General features: G+C 44.6%; 1 protein-coding gene across 5 annotated transcripts in view; it reads left to right on the top strand.

Moving 5' to 3' along the window:
* LOC137421856 (protein FAM135A) overlaps nt 1–21,737 on the top strand; it is an 84,295-nt gene that overhangs the window by 44,176 nt on the left and 18,382 nt on the right. For all 5 annotated transcript variants that reach the window (XM_068108330.2, XM_068108327.2, XM_068108328.2 and 2 more), the window contains 6 exons: nt 4,576–4,625; nt 5,287–5,442; nt 11,512–11,585; nt 12,582–12,778; nt 13,292–15,254; nt 18,021–18,193. In XM_068108330.2, the coding sequence (XP_067964431.2) occupies nt 4,576–4,625; nt 5,287–5,442; nt 11,512–11,585; nt 12,582–12,778; nt 13,292–15,254; nt 18,021–18,193 (2,613 nt within the window). The remainder of the gene's footprint in view (nt 1–4,575; nt 4,626–5,286; nt 5,443–11,511; nt 11,586–12,581; nt 12,779–13,291; nt 15,255–18,020; nt 18,194–21,737) is intronic.

Below are 21,737 nucleotides of genomic sequence, written 5' to 3'. Positions count from 1 at the left end.
AGGATGATGCCAAAGATCTAATTGTGATTTAACCTACCTATGGGACAAAGTTGTGGACTTGATTGATTTCCATGACACACGGAATCTTGTGGTGAGGCTATTGCCCAGAAACAACTTGCTTTCGTCTCCTGGAAAGCAAATCCAACGGAAGGAATTCTCATTTCCTTTCACAAAGCCCGAAACAAGTGTGTGTCCACCCTCAGGAGAGCCAGGAAACAATATCTCTCCGTTCTCAGGACAGAACTCTCTTATCTGTCTCCCTCTTCCAAATCCTGGTGGCGTCTGGTCAAATCTGTTTCTGGTGTTTGTTCCCCCTCCATCCCCTCCCTCACCTCAAACGGCCACACGGCTGACTCCGCACGTGACAAAGCTGAATGTCTCAACTCTGTGTTTGCCTCTAAATCTTGTGTCCCAAACCCATCCCTCTCTGTACCCACCGTACCCAGTCGTACCCAGCTGCTCCTGGACTCTGTGTCCTTTCCTCCTGACAAGGTGGAAAAGTTTCTGTCAACCCTCGACTCGGATTCTGCAACTGGACCTGACGGCATCAGCCCACGGGTCCTAAAATCTTGTTCTGCCGCTCTTTCACTCCCTCTCTCTGTTCTCTTCACCCTCTCTTTTGCTCAAGGTCATCTGCCATCTGCTTGGAAATCTGCCAACATCACCACTTTGCACAAAAAAGGTGCAAAAACAGATCCCAGCAACTACAGACCAATCAGCCTTCTCCCAATTATCAGCAAAGTCATGGAATCCATCATTGCTTCAGATATGAAATCTTTCCTCTTCTCCAATGGCTTGATCTCTGATCATCAATTTGGTTTCAGACCTGGTCACTCTACTCTGGACATGCTGCTTCTGCTTTCTCAACAATGGATGGAGGTCCTCAATGCCAAACAGGAAATTAGAGCTGTCTCCCTTGACATATCACGTGCCTTCGATACGGTCTGGCACCCCGCTCTGCTCACCAAACTCTCCTCTTTTGGTATCCATGGAAATCTCCACGCATGGCTGGCGGACTTCCTCTCTAGTCGTAGTCAACGTGTGGCCCTGAATGGGTTTCTCTCATCTCCTCTTCCTGTTCAGGCTGGAGTTCCCCAAGGCAGTGTTCTGGGCCCTGTGCTTTTTCTGGTCTTCATCAATGATCTCTCTGACTCTCTTGAAAATCCTCTCTATCTCTTTGCTGATGACTCTACTCTCTGTCGCTCCATTCTTCATCCCTCAGATCGGCAGTCTGCAGCCTCCTCACTCTCTGCAGACCTGGACAAAATCAGACTGGGCAAACAAGTGGAACATGTCTTTCAATCCTGACAAATCTCTCACTCTTACGGTGTCCCTCCGAAAAGACTGACTGGACAACCCTCCCATCCACTTTCTGAATAATCCTCTCCAAGAAGTTCTGTCACTCAAGCTTTTGGGTCTCACTATTTGCCATGATCTTTCCTGGGAAAACCACATTTCAAATCTGGCCTCCAAAGCCAGCCGCCGACTGGGCATCCTCCGCTGTGCGAAGTCCTTCCTTGGCACACCTGAGCTCCTCAACACGTACAAGGCTTTCATCCCCAGCTCAATGGAATACTGCTCTCCCCTCTGGGCTGGTGCTCCTGCCTCCCACCTAGCTCGTCTTCACGCTGTTGAAACCAAAGCATTCAGAATCATTGGAATCTCCCGCGATGAAGCTAACTCCAAGGGCCTCTCACTCACTCACCGCAGGCAGGTTGGTGGTCTTTCCGTCTTCTACCGACTCCTCTCTGGCCTTGCCCCCCCCCCCCCCCCAGCTCTCTCTGGGCTCTGTCCAGCAAATATTCCTACCGGTCGCACAAGATCTGCCTGCAACCCTCTTATGGTTAAACTGCCAAAATCAAGACTCTCTGCTCACCTTCACTCCTTCATTCCTCTTTTCTCCCGCCTCTGGAACAAACTCCCTCACTCTCTTCAATCCCACTCCACCCTCCAGGTCTTTAAAACAGCTGTTCACCACCATCTCTTATCTTTCCCCATCCAAAACCTTGATCTTTTCTATCCCCGCTAATTTCACCCCAATTCCACTTTTTTGAAATACCAACTTTTGTCCTGGAAGTCCTTGGTGTCCTTGTGTTTTATACTTCCCCCCCCCCCCCCCCCCCCCGTTCCCACGCCTCCTCCCCCCAAGCCCTCTCCCTCCCACACATCTCCCTGCTCTTAAATGTTGTGTGCTCTCAAGTGTTTGTGTGTTTCCCCTTCTCTTGTCTTCCGCTCCCTCTTTTTATATATTTTGTTTGTCTGGTTGATTTGTTTGTGAAGTAAATGTCAGCTCTTTCTCGAGCCTCGATTCAGTGTACAAAAAAAAAAAAAAAAGTCTATGTGGATGTGGCACAGACACAATGCTCCACAGTTTCCCATATATTGTACTATCTACATGTGACACATTTTACGAGATAATGAATAGATTTGGTCAGGCAAACGAGGTAGAGATGTGCAGGAGTCTGGGCAGTTCAACTCCCTTGCAGAGCTGTCATTCCAGGGACAAAGAGAGAGAAATGCGTCTGTCTGTGTGGGTGATTCAGCCGGTTTGCAGTTGAATCCACTTCCACCCTTCCCCCACCCCAACCCCTCCCGTGAACAAAGAGGAAAGTGAAACTCAACTCGACCTTCATAAAGTGAAAACGTAATTTTCTCTTTACAAAGCACGACCCTCTCTCCCAGCGCCTTTGCCACATCCTTCCGGCTAATGTGAAGCTCATTTGAGTGTAGCTGTTCAGCTCGTCACGTGTTTAACGGGTTTTCCATCCCACTCCCACTCCTCTTATGGCGATTTAACCATCATTAAAAATGGCACCTGCTTGACGTATTATTGTTTGCAATAATAAAAAAAATGCAATAGTAATAAATAAAAAACCCCAATAAAAATGGCACCTGCTAAGCAGTTTTTAAATGTTTTGCTCAGTTTTATGCTGGCATACTTTCAATTCACTATGGAATTGATTGCCTATTATTTAGGACGAGGCGAGATGCTTGCTGGATATCGAGGGTAAAGTAAAATGTGATTATGGCAAAACAGACTGAATGGGTGAAGATAATGTTATGTCAGCAGATGTAACCAGAAACCTGACGATGTATGGTGCTATAGAGTTTTGGTAGACAATCATTTTGTGTGACTACTATCTTGGATTTAAGGTATCTCCACATTCATGTTGAAGTGTGGTTTATGCAGAGGAGGCGCGGTTTATTGGGAGGAGGCGCGGTTTATTGGGAGGAGGCGCGGTTTATGGGGAGGAGGCGCGGTTTATGGGGAGGCGGCACGGTTTATGGGGAGGAGGCGCGGTTTATTGGGAGGAGGCGCGGTTTATGGGGAGGAGGCGCGGTTTATGGGGAGGAGGCGCGGTTTATGGGGAGGAGGCGCGGTTTATTGTGGAGGAGGGGCGGTTTATTGTGGAGGAGGGGCAGTTTATTGTGGAGGAGGGGCGGTTTATTGTGGAGGAGGGGCGGTTTATGGGGAGGAGGGGCGGTTTATGGGGAGGAGGGGCGGTTTATTGGGGAGGAGGAGCGGTTTATGGGGAGGAGGGGCGGTTTATTGGGGAGGAGGGGCGGTTTATTGGGGAGGAGGGGCGGTTTATTGGGGAGGAGGGGCGGTTTATTGGGGAGGAGGGGCGGTTTATTGGGGAGGAGGGGCGGTTTATTGGGGAGGAGGGGCGGTTTATTGGGGAGGAGGGGCGGTTTATTGGGGAGGAGGGGCGGTTTATTGGGGAGGAGGGGCGGTTTATTGGGGAGGAGGGGCTGTTTATTGGGGAGGAGGGGCGGTTTATTGGGGAGGAGGAGCGGTTTATTGGGGAGGAGGGGCGGTTTATTTGGGGGGGAGGGGCTGTTTATTGGGGAGGAGGAGCGGTTCGTTGGAGAGGAGGGGCGGTTCATTGGGGAGGAGGCGCGGTTCTTTGGGGAGGAGGCGCGGTTCTTTGGGGAGGAGGCGCGGTTCATTGGGGAGGAGGCGCGGTTCATTGGGGAGGAGGCGCGGTTCATTGGGGAGGAGGCGCGGTTCATTGGGGAGGAGGCGCGGTTCATTCTGGAGGGGGCGCGGTTCATTGGGGAGGGGCGCGTTTCATTGGGGAGGGGCGAGGTTTATCGGGAGGAGAGGGCGGTTTATCGGGAGGAGGAGGTTGTTTATGGGGGAGGAGGCGGTGTTTTATGGGGAAGGAGGCATGGTTTATGGGGAGGACGTTGAATCTCGGTGCAAAGGCCATTGGTGAGTGTGTTTCAACAACGCCGTGTGAATGAGACATAACTGTGCAAACCACCATGCCTACACAGTTGGTCGTGGGTGGTCCTAATCTTTTTTTATTCTTTTATTTTTTGCATGACTTTGAAATTGAAATGTGACCTTACCCGGTCAGCAGGGAGACTTGCTGGTGTAGCCAAGGCCTTAACATCCTCTCGGAAATATGACCGGTTCTCTGATGTAGCGTTCATGCCAGATATCACAACAGAATCGATTTGAGTGTGCTATGGATGGAATACAACCAATATCTTATGGTTGCTCGCCCCCAACGGTCATGATTCCATCTTCATATAGTGTATTCTAATGACTCTCCTTGTGTTATGCAGACAGATGCAGAGCAAACGGTATACTTGATGACATCTGTACTCGCCTAGAGGTATGAAGCTTCAAGTTTTTAAATCTTCTGTTTGCCAATGTTTTAGCAATAATTATTCCTCGTTTTTTTTTTTTTTTGCCTTTCTTAAATCAAACTACTTATGTAAGAACGAAGCAATTTGGATGTAATTTAACAAGAGAGTGAATTGCTTTACTATATGTGTCCCCTACCAACTTTCAGTTCAATATGTTAAAGGGTAAGGAGGAAAAGTCTGGAAAACGGATCCATGTATAATATGTGATTTTTTTCCAAGTCCAAAAAGGGCATAACTCTGTGAAAAATTGGTGAAATGCTCCGAATCTCAAACATGTTCTGTAACTTATCACAATAATGCAATATACCAAGTTTCAGTTGAATATGCTAAAGGGTATGAAAAAAGTGCAGAAAATCACAGGTGTGACAGACGGATAGAAAACCTATTTATAGTCCCCTCCATATAGGGGACGAATAAGTGGGTGAGTTTTGGATAGAGGGAATTTTGGAAAATATTGAGGGGTGGAGTTGTAAAGCATAATCAAATGCTAAAAAGAGATGGCAGCTGTTTCAGGTTTTTCAACTCGTCGAAATGATGTGCAACCTCCCCTCCTCTCTCGCTGTTTAGTTTGTCGGTCTTGCATCATTCCGAATGAGTGTTGAGCATCACGCTGCCTCTTGTTGACAGGCCATGTCTCAGTCCGAGGAGCTACTAGAGCAAATCAGCACCGACCTGGCACAACTCTGCTCACTGCTGCTCACACTCTGGGCTGCCTTTCTGGAGAGAGTCACACTTTGTCCATTTGTCACAACGCACCTCGCCCAGCAGCACCATACAGCCAGGGTGTGGACTGCACCACACTAATGCACAACTCTGCTTGCACCATTATTCATCGAAGCATTCTATTAAGCCTCCCTCTATAAGATAGAGGAAAACTTATAGCTGTTGTAGGGTCTGTTTCTACAATTAGTGCCCCCTATTTTTATGGTACCTCAGAGGTTCTTAGATCCCCAGGAGTGGAGTGGACCATTTAAGGGAAGGAAAAAAAGTTTTTTTTTCTTTTTTCTTTCTTTCTGTGCTCCAAACACTCCCAATTTCTGAACTGTATCAATTTCTGAGCTGTATGTTGGAGCCGGTTGTGACTTTCGGAATGTTAATTTGCATCAATAATGTGAGTAGAAGGTATTTCGGATTGACATTTTTTGATCTTGACCTAATTTTATGGTCAGCCTAATTATAGACATTTTAACAATTCTCACCATAAATCGACTAAGGTTTGTCTAATCAGAACAAAATTGCCCACTCTAGATAGCCTAGAACAAGGCACATCTACACTTAATTTACATCGTACCCCTCCTAGTTAAAGGTCACGGTGAAATGGCAGTCTGAACAAAAAAATTGCAATTTTTGTCATCGCTCAATTTTGCCAATGCGGAATCTCAGACCGCTTGGCCTTCCAAGATGTTTTTACCTGCACACAATTGTGTTCCTGCACTGATGTTGTGCACCTGATATTTGATTAGTGTCCTTGACATATGTTTTTCAGATTGTGACCTAATTCACAAAAAACACCTTTTTGATCATAACCTTGATAATGTATCTCCGATTTTCATGATGCGGAGTTATGTGTATAGATTGTAGATGGGGACACATTTTCTTCATTTACGCTCTGTCCCTAAATGGTGAAGGTCATATGGTGGTCCGAAAAAAAAAATGGCCATCATGGACCAAGGATAAGTTGTGGGTGGTCATCAAGGGTACAGGGTCCGCACAGTCCATGAAACTCTTTGAAATACCTGGAAAATGCTTTTTCACTTTTCCAGGACTGGAAAGTCTGAAAGACTTGGCCAAGTCCTTGAAACTCTTTGAAAATCGAGACAATTGCTCAAATATAAATAATCTGCCAGGTTCCCGGTCAGAATTGTTAATTCCGCTGGGTTCTTCAAGAGAATGTTACCAATTATATCCTCCCCTATGGAATTGCCATTAAAGCCACGTCAAAATGGTTGCTAGCATAGGACAACTATTCCGTAAACCGTGCTTTTACTGAATAGTTGTCCCCCGTCGCACCGCGGAGCGAAAGGGGGACTATGGTTTTCCCCAACGTCCGTGTGTCCGTCCGTCCGTGCGTACGTGCGTGCGTGCGTAAGCGAAGGACCGAATTCTAATTTGGTGTGTGGGTGCAACCCACGTCAAAATCCAAGATGGCCGCCGCCATGTATGTCTGACGCCATGTATGTCTGAACCTTGTGAGCGGAATATCTTGAAAAATAAGCGAAGTACCAACTTCTAATCTGGTGTGTGGGTGTATCTAGGCATAAGGAAGAACGCTATTGAAAATTGGGTCGCCACGTCAAAATCCAAGATGGCCACCACTATATATATGTCTGAACCTTGTGAGCGAAATATCTTGAAAAATAAATGAACTACTAACTTCTAATCTGGTGTGTAGGTGTATCTAGGCATAAGGAAGAACCCTATTGAAAATTGGGTCGCCACGTTAAAATCCAAGATGGCCACCACCATATATATGTCTGAATCTTGAGCGAAATATCTTGAAAAATAAACGAACTACTAACTTCTAATCTGGTATGTGGGTGTATCTACGCATAAGGAAGAACGCTCTTGAAAATTGGGTCGCCACGTCAAAATCCAAGATGGCCGCCACCATATATATGTCTGAACCTTGTGAGCGAAATATCTTGAAAAATAAACGAACTACTAACTTCTAATCTGGTGTGTGGGTGTATCTACGCATAAGGGAGAACGCTATTGAAAATTGGGTCGCCACGTCAAAATCCAAGATGGCCGCCTTGCGTCTTCCACTTTGTCAACTCACATCACTTCACCGATGGGGGACCTAGGCGTAACGTTTGTTTATTATAAGAAGAAAATCCTGGTTACGAGAGATAGACGGAGATGAAAACTGCAGAAAAATAAATAAATGAAGCACACTCGCAATCCGATATAACGAAAACGCACACAACAGAAAATAAAATCTAATCAAAATGGCCATGAGCACACAATAAAGGGTACCATGTAAGGTCTTTCAAAATATACCAGTACCATGGATCGAAAATGTTCCTCCATGAACATTTTTTCAGCCCACAGATGCAGCACCCAGCAGAGAGGCGAAGCATCCACCAGGTGAAGAGATAGCGAATAATGTGAATGGGCATGAACTTGTAGGGCTGCCAGGGACATCTGTAGGGTGGAGTGGAGAACATGTGGCTAAATAGTTTAAAATGTGTGACTGAATAGTTTTTCAACATGGCATCAGGTCATGTATGCATTATGCAAGTGCTGAAAGAAAAGTCTCGATTAAAATTGCACAATTGCAATGTTAATTGGCATATGTGGGAAAATTACATGCCCAGACCAGGAATCAAACCCAGGTCCTGTTGTGAACTGTACCAGAAAGAGAGTGGCAATTATATGTGTGGGAAAATTGCATGCTTGGTTTAAAGTCACCCAGATAGCTCAGATGGCAGAGCACTGGTACAGTTCACCAGCGGACCTGGGTTCGAGTCCCGGTCTGGGCATGTAATTTTCCCACATATGTCAATTAATTAGTTAAAATCCTGTTCATTTATTTAATTGCAATATAAATAAACTACCATGCCCAGTCGTAATTGTTAATTCCAGCCATCTCTTTTTGAGAACACAATAAATGTTTCCTCAGTCTGCGCAGGATTTGAGGTAATCCGAATCCTGCTGAATTATTCCTGAGTTAATCCTGTCTGATCTTCTTCTATTCTCTGCCCTTAATTATGTGTTAGTTGTCTATGGCGTTTATCCATTCAAACCAAAAATTATTTGATGACCCCTGGGATTTTGCCTTGGTTTTGACTTTACACATACAGTAGAATTGTAGATCAGTGGGGCTGCTGTGGTGTACGTGGTAACTCAGACACACAGTGTGTAGAGTACTGTCTGCAGAACGCTCAGTATTCATGATGCATGAGTTTATAGGTTAGAGGAAACATAACCGCCCGTAGAAAACAAGGGTTTACTATAGTCCGAATATCCACTTCATATGTGGAGAGCACGCATTTGTTGACTTCAAATTTGAATGAAAATGAGGATAATTATTACCTCCGCCACCAAAGGTGGATGGAGGTTATGTTTTCACTCCTATCTGTCTGTTTTGTGTGTCTGTCTGTGAACAAGAATTGGATTTTGGTGAAAGATCTAAATATGGATTCGGATATGAGAATGATTGAATTTTTAAGTGATTCTTCACCATTGAGAGATCGGGTGAAAAGCGATATATAATATATTTTTAAAACGTTATGGATGACTTATGACAAAACTAGGTGGATGAGTTGGTTAGGTGACAAGAACAAGCCGATTAGATTTTGGTTCAGGTCCGAATCCAGATCGGCCTATCAGTGGGATACAAAACAAACTGTTCAGCCTGGCGTAGGTACTGTATGCGCTCTACTGAGTGCCGTTCTCATTAATTGCAGTTTGACTTCCATGTAAGCAATCCATGTGACAGAATCTGGTGATTAATGCTACAAAAGGTACAACTTGTACTGATTCTGTGGTTTACAACTCGTGACGGGGAGGCCACGCCTCGACCTTTGTCATTGGGCGTCAAGCAAGGCCACACCCCGAAGATGACGATTGGTCATGGCGATAGACTGATGTAATGGGACTCATGCGCTCACATCACCGTCAGGGCTTCCAGACACCCGGGCATTCTCGATCGGGTGACTAGGCTCCACCCCTGTGACGCGCGGCGAAGAGGCTTCCCGCGTGGTGGTTTGGAGGTGACGAACATCTTCAAGCCCTCGGTTAAACTGCAAAGCTGAGTGCCGGCCGATTACCAAACCATTTTATTTTCTTTTATTTCTTCCTGTGTCTGTAATTGAGTCTGTATGGAGGGTCCCTCACCTTAGCCTGTTACTATTAGTTTTTACCTCAACATTTTAATTGTCTTTGCATTTATTTTCATTAAATCATTATTTGTTGATTTTCAATTTATTGTCCTGTTTGTTTCTTTGTTCTGTGGGTTCGGATTAACCCCATGTGTTCCCGATTAGGTAAGGCTTTGGGCTTTCCCGCACGCGCCAAAGACAATCCCGCCAAGGTTCGAAGTATGCCTCGGCGTTAAAGCTCGTTTCGGTCATCCGTCAACCAGGGGTCGCCTTTAGGTATACTATCCTACCAAATAAAATCAGGCCATTCTCTGTATGTTTGCTTGTACGTCTGCACATCATAGGACAAAACAGGGCTGGGTCAATTTACACAAAATTTTGCATACATGTTGGTAGTACATATGGTCAGGTCGTGGGCACAAAGCCGTCCACCTGTGAGGAGGGGAGACAACTTACAAATTTTCGCCTGTACCCATGCCACAATACAAGTTGTTTACTGAACGCTGCTGCAGACGGGGGTTTTAGTCATGGCACAAAATAAATTTGCCACACCTCCCATTTTATCTCTCCAGGCTGCTTCCGAATGGAGCAGGTGCTTCTAGTTACTGAAATATTCAACGGAATAGCAGCAAACAAACAAGGTTTCATTCTTATTCTTGTGGTTTATTCCAATGTCACTTATTACATAAAACATTTCTATTAAAGGTCTAGAAAACTTATGGAAAACTCCTCGAAATTTGGTCTTCCATAGCTGTGTGAACCCTGGGGTAAGTCTCTGCCGGTGAGGGGAGGATTACCCGTAGCAATCGTTTTGTGATCACTGATATGTAGTTGATTATTGCTGGGTTTTTTTTTCATTCAAAATTTATTCTTGTGATTAAAAGTAAAATCTCAGTGTGTTATTTAATGCCATTATTTTTGTTATTTGTTGTTGTTTTCTTCTGTCATATTTTATCATTTTGATCTTTCTTTTTTTGGCCTCATCTCTTTTGGTACATTTCTAAATCATTTGTTTATATTTTCTCAGTTATGTTTCACATTGTTTTGCAAAAAATTTGTGTGTGCTCATTAGTTGGTGTAATTGACACATACGGCATTTGTCCATACGTAGCTTTCCTTCATAGACACGTTAAATACAGGTGTATTTTATTTATTTGAATGCAGCTGGTGGCTGATTGGCTGCATTATTTTCTGGGGGCGTGGCTGTGCTGCTGATGCAGTGCCCCCTTACCAGCTAGCTGGTACTCATTTTGCCAACCTCAGAAGGATGACAGGCTGACGCAACCTGGCTGGTGTTAATTCGACAGCATGACAGGGGCTTGAACTCAAGGCCCTGGGATCTTAAGCCAGCCACATTAACAATACAGGTGTAGAAGTTCATGGAAGATCCAAGTGATGCGAGAACAATGACAATCGTTTGTTTTTATGCCTCCGCAGCCGGTGGCATTATATTTTCCGTTTGTACATTATTACATTTTCCGGTTGTTTTACCACGAGAACTTGTGAACAGCTGAAGGGTTTTTGACCAAACTCGTTAAAGTCCTGTGTATAGTATGATACAAAGATAAGTAGATTAAATTGAAGATTCAATTTAGGATTTAGAAGGTCTAACATCATGTGACCTTTAATTGAAAATTTCTGTCACACCAATAGCTTGTTTGTGAACCACTGAAGGATTACAACCACACACGACACAAGCATGGCCTGTAATACTAAATGAACATGAACTGATTTGATTTTGGATGCAACGGGTCAAAGTTCAAAGGTCAATGCATCCATTGAACATCATTGTGCAGACCATAACTCAAGTTTGAAGCATGTGATGTTGCCTCTCTACTTATCTCTTTTTTTTCTCTTTCATGCTGTGTCATGTGACCTTAAATTTTTCACATGACCTTTAATTGAGATCAAACATAAGTGCGTTGATATCCAACATGGGTGGAGCAATATACATCAACACATTCGCATCAAATTATATTTTCTAGCTTCCATTCACAACAGATCCCCCTCCCCTTCCCCCCCTGCTCAGGTTCGGAGGTTCGCCGAGGCCTTTTTCATCATTGAACACCCGTGCAGTACAGCAGTGACTTATGATGAGAATCAGTAAGCCTTGCACTCGCCAGCACAATTTTAAGATAACGGCAGAGATAGGAACCCTGCCAAGCCTTGAGAGTACAACTGTACAATATTCCAATGTTAATTTTTGTCCTATAGTGCTTTTGTCCTAACTTATTTATTTGTCCTTATTTTGTAACCTATAATATTTTCTTGTTTGTCCTAACTATACAGGATTGTAATGCAGGTTTTGTTATTAGCCTGTCCCCTGCACAGCGGGAGATGGGGTTTTGCAATCACTTCTGTGTGTATCTGTCTGGGCTGTAACGCTTTTACCGTTTGAGCTTTGTCATCAAATTTTAAACAAAGCTTTATTATGAGAATATGGAGAAGGCAAGTTACTAATTTTGTCAAAGATCAGGAAAACCTAAAATCATAAATTTTCATCCAATTGACTTGACATTTTCATTTACTATTTGAGCTTTGTCATCAATTATTCAACAATGCTTTATTATGAGAATACGGAGAAGACAAATTATTAATTTGGTCAAAAGGTCAAAGGTCAGCGTCACATAAAATTGTCAATTTTTATCCGATTGACAATGAAATTTGAGCAGTGTTTGATTATTGGGTCACTGACGCCTATTGCTTTTGAGGTTCAAAGGTCAAGGAAGCCTAAAATCATCATTTTTTTTTGTATTTCCTTAGCTGTTTTCATCATGTTTAGCATACAGAAGAAAAATAAGTCTGAACACAAAGCGCGTGAGGACAGGCTTTGCATTTTCTGATGCATCTAGTTTTTCTTGTCGTACATGGTTTTCAATAATTATCAGTCTGTCTGCCTTTTTTAGTGAGATTTTTCTTTCTTCTGTTGAGATTCACATTGCCACAGCAATCATTCTATTTGTGATTTATTTGGAAGTTTTTACCATAAAGACTCTTTTGCTGATCTATACGACTTATTGAAGGTCAATAACTTGCTGCTGTTAAAGCATTATATGCATACTTGTGGCTTCATTTCGCAACCCTCACTCTTGTTACCAGGTTAATAGAGCATGCAGGTGCAGCGGCGGTGGTGCGCGGATCCAGGTACCTGGCATGTTTGCCGCCACTTGGTCTCGAGTGTCCCGAGTTGGACGGAGATGCCGCCTCACTCCCCATAATCTTTGAAGACCGTTATGTTGAGGATTCACATAAAAACATTGGCACTGACGATGTATTGGCAAGAAATGGTTTGAAAGGTGAGGTGCCATTTCTGTTTTGGTTTCTCTGGAATGACCTCCAAACTTTCTTCGCAACATATGACTTAATTCTGAGCTCAACAAGTCAAATGTCATCTAATTTATGATTTGGCAGTTTAAAATACACCCAAAGGCTTGACTTGGATAATGCTTGTCAGATAAAGTACTTGTGGAATTTAAACAACCCAGGAATGTCAGTAACCTATCAAAGTTCAAACGGTTGTTATGGGTTCAGTTTATACAAACAGACTTCAAGTGGTTTCAGGAGGTGTATAGAATGCAAGATGAGAATGGCCATGGGAGGGGATGTTGCATCTTTGGTATCTTCTTTAATATGTATGAGTGGTCGTGTTACACTTTTAAGAACATGTGATTCTTTTTGTTTGTTTTTTAATTCATGGAAACTGACCTTGCAGGCATTCCAACTAAAGTGTTGTTTAAAGGGTGCTCCTTGGAATTGGATCTTTTGTATAATGTGAACTTTATTTTGGCACTGGTATGTTGTTGTTGCAGGTCAGACAGTAGACTGCTTTTCAGGAAAGCTGCCTGTTGTTCAGTTGTGTAGGGAATCCAGTGGACAACCAGAAGATCGTGCTTGTCACAAGGCGAGCCTTGCATATGAGCAGTGCTTGTCAGACCATCCCATGAAGATAACCAGTGGACGGTTAGGACTGAGTTCTCCAAGTAAGAGTGGTGGTGAGCCGGCCGGCTCCAAGGATTCAGTCACACTCACTGGGTTCCGAGCAATGCCAGGCGGGAATGGTCGAGCAAGCATGGATGTGTTACGTGAGGTGCCACCGCCTCATTTTAAGCGAGGCTTTCGTGAACGTTGTGCAACACTTCCTACTTCAGTTTGTCTAGCGAAGCCAGACCTACTGCCACTAACAAAACGACTATCAGCAGTGGGCTCCACAAATATGGAACAGCTACGAGTTCAATATGGTAGAGGTGAAGAAGAAGGAAGCCTGGGTACAGATTCTGCTGGGAGCTGCAAAGTATCATCTAAGGGTAATCCTTTTAATGCATATCGTTTTGGTTCACGACTGGATGTGAGTGTTTCTCCTGCGCTTCTACGCTCCATGTTTACACATGGCTTTGGAAGCACAAAATGCATACGCTTGAACAATAACTGCAAGGCAATGTCGGAAGTCAACTTGTCAACCATTGTTGCATCTCAAGTGACGTCTCCTACAACCCAAGATAAGGTTACCTGTGATGCTACTGTCTTTGGGATGCTAGATGGTCCACAAAGAGCTGTAAAAAATCCAACTGGTATTGATTTGTATCATGGAATACCTGGGTGGAGGTTTCAAGTTGGTGAGGCAATAACATTGCCAAACTTGGACCCTGTGCCAGAGCCGTGGTCACCAGATTCACGGCGAGATGCGATCCGTCCATATTTCGATCAAAACAGGGAGTCTCTTCCTGCGAGTCCCTCTCATATATTCTCTCCTGATTCAGGTGTTGAGAGTGAAACTGGTCCACTTGTACCTCACCAGGCTCCATCCAGTACGGGTGTTTCCCTTCAACAGTCTGGAGTAGATGGTATAGAAAACACAAGCTTCCTCAGCAGCAATGGAGTGCCTTCTTCCCTCACTTCTATCAGCTCACTACCTTCAGATGATGGAAGTCTGCTTGGCACTACCACTGTGCCTCCACGGACTACTGTCATGTCAGCTTCAGCCTTTGACAGAGGTACCAGGCTGAAAGCCTTTGCATCTGAGATGGTGCTCAACCGGCGTGACGTTCAGGAGCCATGCAATCGGGCTCCATTCTTAACGTTGTGCCCAAGCTGCCGTTGCAATTTGGCCAATGGTAAGCTCTCAAATGGACTCAAAATATCATGGAATGGACACAGAAGTTGGGAGGAACTGCAGCTGAGCGATAATGTTCAAGAAAGCAACACACAAAGGTTCCCAGATGTAAGTCTACTCGGTAATAAGGTGACAATTTGTTCCCTCCATGCTGAGGAAGGTATACCAACCTGGCAGTGTCAAGGTTGTGGCATGGTGCTTAAAAGCGAACAGAATGTCAATGGCTCTTTGCCCTGGCGCAGTCAAGATGCAGTCTCACCGTTTTACACTGAGGAGATTGCTGATGGAATTGTGGACAGCAGTGAGGATTCTGACAGCGATGGGGAGCATCTTGAGATGATTCAGAATGGCTTCCACGAGGAGAGTGTTGGTGAATTTTTGCTGGAAGTGGACAACGAGGGCGAGCTTTCTGATCAAGCAGCCCGTCCCACCAGCTTGCAGTTAACGCCCTATGGTGTTGGGTGCACCCCGACATGCTTGGCATTTTCAGTTGCACGTGGACCTTCTCCGACGAACACCGTTGCCTCGAAGAGTCTGTTTGGAGCAGGTGATGCCTCCTCCTGTGTTCCCATCACAAGTCAACCAATGAGTTCTAGCAGCAAGGATCAAGGTTCACCAAAAGGTCAAGTGCAGGGTGAGGAGGAAGACTCCCAATCACTGAGGTATGACATATTGTTACGTTTGTGTGGGGTAGACGATGATTACCTTAGAGCCAGGTATAATTGTATAGGTACCATACTTCCTTTGTCGCTATGAAGAAGAAGAAACCCCATGTATCACAAGTAGGAAATTCGTTTAGACCGGATGTCGTGTAAGTGCGTATAAGTGTCCCCATCACGAGGGGTGGGGTTATGTTAATTAGTTAGGGATTATGGGTAATTAATCCCCTGTATGTAATGGCCTCTGTTATTTTTCCTCTGTTCCTTATGACAATGCAGCACTCACACATACCAGGAAATCGCGCATTAATGACACTAAATAAAAGTGACCGGAACAAGACATTGAACAATACCGCTGGCACTGCCAGCAGCCACATCACCACATCAAGCATCCAGTAAGGCCACGCCCCGAAGAGCAGCGATTGGTCAGGACATCAAGAGTGATGAGATGGCAATAGCTGATCGGAGTGGGGACGCAGACATCGTTGGATGACGGCAGAGCCTTGAGTACAAAGGAGTTGGAGGGCTGACATTTTCTCTCTCGGTTTTCTGGCTTTCATAGTGAACGGTCGCCGACAGGCTCTCTCTGCTTCGGGATTTCACAATGAACAGTCGAAGTTCTCGAGCTCGCTCGGCTTGCTCTCTCCTTCAGGATTTCACAACGAACAGTCACAGATCATAGCGCTGTTGCGTTGAGAGACGTGAGTGCTAGTGAGGCAGACGACTAGGACGAGTGTGGCTGAGTGAACGAGGGCACGCTGAGTGTACGAGGGCGCGCTGAGTGTACGAGGGCGCGCTGAGTGTACGAGGGCGCGCTGAGTGTACGAGGGCGCGCTGAGTGTACGAGGGCGCGCTGAGTGTACGAGGGCGCGCTGAGTGTACGAGGGCGCGCTGAGTGTACGAGGGCGCGCTGAGTGTACGAGGGCGCGCTGAGTGTACGAGGGCGCGCTGAGTGAACGAGGGCGCGCTGAGTGAACGAGGGCGCGCTGAGTGAACGAGGGCGCGCTGAGTGAACGAGGGCGCGCTGAGTGAACGAGGGCGCGCTGAGTGAACGAGGGCGCGCTGAGGCCTACTTCCCGATAGGGCCTGTGCCGCGCCCGGATTGCACGCTCGGGGCTTGGACAATTCCCGACGGGGTTCAGAAGACTCTCAGAACTAAGTTCCCCAAAACAAACATGCATTTATTTTCACCTTTATTTTACCTTTATTTTTCCTTTGCTAGTATACGGGTCTGTCTGGGGATGTCCCATTTAGGAATCATAGTTTTTCCGTGTGTTTTATTTTGTTACCGGCATTTCTTCAATAAAGCCGTTATTTTTTTACATTTTTATTCCGTGTCGGTTTGAGTTGATTGTTGCAGGTGCAAAGACGTCTGGTGGAAGCCGTCCAGGTAAGTTCATCATTCTCCTTTCCCTCGCGTGTAAAGAACACAGTCATTTTTGACTGAACGCCTCGGAGTTAAAGCTCGTTTGGTCATCTGTCGCCCTGCGGTGTTCACTACAGCGTAGACACACGACAATATGTTGGGAACCATGGATAGGCTGATGAGCTCTCTCCCTCTCTGTCTCTGTCTCTGTCTCTGTCTCTCTCTCTCTCTCTCTCTCTCTCTCTCTCTCTCTCCCTCTCTCTCTCTCTCTCTCTCTCTCTCTCTCTCTCTCTCTCTCTCTCTCTCCCTCTCTCTCTCTCTCTCTCTCTCTCTCTCTCTCTCTCTGTCCTCTCTTTGTATCTGTCCCTCTCTCCTCTCTCTCATCTGATACTTGATAAATTGTCCAGGGCAAACAACAAAGTGGTCATAGCTGTTTTGTTTACTGATTTTTGTATATCGTGGGGACGGTGCCACTTTGCATCGATTTGTTGTATATCGTGGAAGGAAAAGACATCAGACTAATGCTTAAATCAAAGATACAGTTATGGTTGTGCCAGAATCTGAACCCATGGAATTGAGTTGTTGTGTACAGGATTTCTAGAACCCCTTGTCTGCCATCCACCTCCATTTCCCCCATATGCTTCTCCAGTATGATTATTGGTTCACGAGTTATCAAGTGACCACTATATTCGTCATGTGTGTGCGTCTGTGTTTGTCTGTCCGCAGCATAACTACCCGATGATATCAACCGATCTTGATGAAACTTGGGTGGGAGGTTGATATCATGATCTAGTTGTGTCCTGCCGAGAGTGGGCGTATTGCGCCCATTGTGGGCAGAGCCACGCCCGAAAAAGATGTCTTTTTAGGGGGTAATCGAGTTCAAGCTACATCTTCTCTGAGGGGTTTGGTGGAATCTGACATGGGTTTCGATATTTGGTTAGGCCAATGTCATGTGTCTAGCCCCACGGAGCTCGATTTTTATTTTTTATTTTTTCATTTTGAAAAATTTATTTATTTATTTATTTATTTCATTTCATTTCATTTTTCACCGAATTTTCGGTATTGTGTAGCTAACTAACCTCATAACTGATTATACATTATTTTCTATCTCATTTCAAGAGAAGTAACCTTCGTTTTGACATTTCCGGGCCTGGCCTGTCCATGCCTGTTTCGGTTACAGTCCGTCCTTTGTCATTGAATACCGCTCGCTCGTGAACCATCGCCGTCTCCTGACTTGTAGTCACTTTACAATTACAGTACCTATAAATGTTTAACTGTATCTACGTGTCAATCTTAGTCTTTCGTACACAAAAGATGCAGTTGCTTTAAGATTATCTAGTAGAGTGAAGCATTGACAACCTCACATTATCCAAAATCCCGACTGTGTTCTTTGTGCATGCCAGCTTTGTGGCAGCACGCGCCGAGCTGCTACAACAGAACGCTGTGCAAGGAGTACTGTTTAGTAAATTTCCAATTCTGGCCTCACCGACACCATACTTCTTACCGACTGAAGCGGACAGCCCCGACGACGAGTCCGAAGGCATCCACCTGGTGGTCTGCGTTCACGGCCTGGACGGTAAGATACTTCATCACCGGATGTGTGTGATTCGCGAGGAAATATTTTGTGTACAACATGCAATGGAACAGGCGGTCATCGGATTTTCTTACCGTGGCATTTTTCTAGCAGCTTTCATGATAACGGATTGAAAACTGCAGTTTTGCGTCAGTCGGTTTTCGATGAGTGAGTTTTCTTTGTTTGTTTTTTTTAACATCAGGTGTAAGGATTTCTAAGAGTCTAAACCATCCACCTCAGTGAGTCGGAAATTGTTTTTGAACCTCAGCTTTGCAACGTGTGTAATGTTAGGGAATATTCCAGATTGATTGTTTTCAACTAGAGATTCAAATTTATTCGGTCAAGGTCGAGCAAGACGAGGTCGAGGCCGTTTCTTCTTAAAACAGAAAACAGATTTGTTTTTGGAACACCGGCCACATTTTCCATCTGATCATCATGTAACTTTGTTCAAAAACTATCCATGAGTAGGTGTTCCTATGTTGAAAGTTTTGTGTCAATCGCTCAAGCGGTTGTGGAGAAAATGAACTAAAAGGCTAATAAAGGTGAAAAAGTGAGGGGGGGGGGGGGGGGAGAAGAAAAAAGGTTAGTACCCCGGCCGACATTCCACAACATGATCAAGGATGGTTGTGGACGCATATTACTAGTTATAATTTGATTTTCTAGAGAGTGACCGTCTGCATAAGAAAAACGAGAGCAATATGCCTCCGCGTCTTCTCTGCCCGTGACAACGGGTAGATGCCCTCATTCACTAAAAATTCCTAAAAATAAACAAGTTTGATTTAAATCCCTTCAGCTGTTTTCAAGTATCACATTTTTACCAGACAGGACAGGTTTCACATCGATCGGTAAAGCAGTTTCGGATAAGGGATTTTAAAAGATATCGGCTTTCAAGCTAATATGGCTGCCAAACCACGTGACATATGACATGAAAAATGTACACTCTGCATATGTATTGGTAAGGGATCGCGTTTGTGAAGTTTCGTGTTTATCGGATAAGGTTCGTTTTTATATCCAAGATGGCTACCAAACCACGTGACCTACGATGTCATCATTTTAAAACTATATGCAACAATGTTGTTAGATGACATTTGTAAAATTTCGCATCAAGGGGTAAGTGGTTTCAGAGATATAATTATTTAATATTTCCCTTCAATCCAATATGGCTGCCACACCATGTGACCAATGACATTTTCATGATCAACTTTTAATCGCCATGCCTAGTCAATGACACATGTAAAGTTTTGAGTCGATTGATTCAGTGGTTTGGGAGAAAATGTTTTTTTAGGTTTTGGGTAAAATCCAATACGTCTGCCAAACCATGTGACCTATGATGTCATAAAATTTTAATATTTCAATACATATGGGTCATAGATCATGTGCATGCAATTTCTGATTTTTAGGACTAGTACACCCACAGACTCCGGGAGAGGCAGGAAGGGTCATTCATCTTTGGGGTATATAGATTACAGTCGATCTATGGACGGGTCTCAAGAACATTGGGTGTGTGTTCATTTACCAAGTTTATTGTGGAGAGATCGCCAAGTGGTTTAAGCATTTGAGCAAGCACTCCATTCAAAACCGTTAAGGAACGGCTGGCTTGGAAAGCGCTAGCTAGGTGCTTGGTAAAGGAGCACAACCCGAGCTTCTCCCTTTCAGTTTCGTATGAAACAGCAGGAGCGAGTTTCAAAAGTTCGCTACGAAAAATGCCACGGTAGCGGCACAAAAGGGTCATGTTGTTAACCCAACAATTGTGGGTTATATAGAGTACAGTAGATCTTCGCTCAGTTCTGTAAGTAAACCTTACTTCACGCATGTCGGGATTCCTCCAAATTTCTTCATTTAATGTTATGAAGAGCGTTAGCGACTGTTTGAAAAGCTAAGCATACGTGTTTGTGGTTTATAATGCTTTTAATTCATGTAGAAGCCGTTGCTCCCACAGAAAAGCCATTATAACTATAAGCTATTTGTACACATTATCACTGCAGGAAAAACGCCTTGGGGAAGTGGGACATTATTAGTATTAATATTGTTTTGTAACTAGGGCATGCCCGTACTATATCTATATCTAAAATTATATCCCCCCCCTCTATTTACATGAAATGGTTTGGTCCAAAGCGAACGGCTTGCGAGTACGGTGACAACCCCCCCCCTCTATTTACATGAAATGGTTTGGTCCAAAGCGAACGGCTTGCGGAGTTTGGTAAAGAAATCGCCATAGCGTGCACAAACGCGCAGGAAAGCGAAAGAATCGCAAATTAGTTTTAATTAGTTTTAAAACATAGTTTAACGCCAACATAGCGGCAACATAGTTTGCCAACGTGAAATAAATGAATACGCTCTCAAATGTGCCGTCCGAGGCAGAGTCTGTTCGGCACGTTCGGCACACGTGATAGCTCGCTGCTCTCTGATTGGTTGAATCGTTTTTTGGACATAGCTCGGTAACTACTTGTCCGATTAATATGAAACCTTGAAAAGGCACATCCTCGGGTCCCCAGCAATATACCTGGCAAGTTTAAAGTATATCGGACCCGTGGTTGTCGAGAAACAGCGGTCACAGACATACATACATACATACATACATACATACATACATACATACATACACACAGAGATTACTGGAATTATAGATAGATATCATTAACATTAACGATTATTATTATTAACTAGCCGAAACCCGTGGAACATCCACGGAAGGGAGGATGTGGTGTATGGATAGAGTGTACCATTATGGATGGCATAGGGGATTTGCTTGTCCGAGTAAGAGTTAGGAAGAAAGATGAGAATGAAGAGTGCGTATATGCACAACGATCGCCGACACCGGCACAAATGCATGCTCTGGATTGTCTACTCAGTGGTGGCACTCAGTAGAGCGCATACCTCCGCCAGGTGGACATTTTATGATTCGTATCCACTGATAGGCTGGATCTGGATCCGACATGAACCAAAATCGAATCAGCTTGTTCTTGTCATCTAAACAACTCATTTAACCAACTCGTACACAACTTTTTGAAATATGCTATATATATTGTTTTAGGGCCCCATCTCTCAATGGTCATGAATTGCTTAATAAATTAAAAATTCCCGTATCCGGATCCGGATTCGAATCTTCACCAAAATTGAATCAATTCATCCTCGTCATATACCTAACCTGGTCACCAAGTTTCGGCCGAATCCATCCACAACTTTTTGAGATATCCTGTTCATAGACAAACAGACCGGCGGGGGTGAAAACACAACCTCCATCCACCTTTGGTGGTGGAGGGAAAGAAAGCGCGCCAAATGGTAAACCTTTTATAGAACTCCTTTTTGTGGCTCTCTAATGATCGATCCCCTCCGAACCCCCACCCTTACCCTACTCTGTTTCCTTCTCACCCCTTTGATCCTCCGTCACAGTTTACCCTAAAATACACGCCCTAAAATGAAAGATCCTTTTTATAATCTCCGACACTCAATCCCTTGGCACAGCCGTTACCTGGCACTCCGGCACGCACACTGCAGCACTGTTAGCCTGTTCATGGCCATGCCCGTGGAACATCCACGGAAGGGA

Source organism: Myxine glutinosa, chromosome 2 (genome assembly GCF_964187855.1).
Source record: "Myxine glutinosa chromosome 2, kmMyxGlut1.1, whole genome shotgun sequence".
Lineage (NCBI taxonomy): Eukaryota > Metazoa > Chordata > Myxini > Myxiniformes > Myxinidae > Myxine > Myxine glutinosa.
Note: the sequence above shows the minus strand (reverse complement) of the source record. Positions and strands in the feature narration are given on the sequence as shown.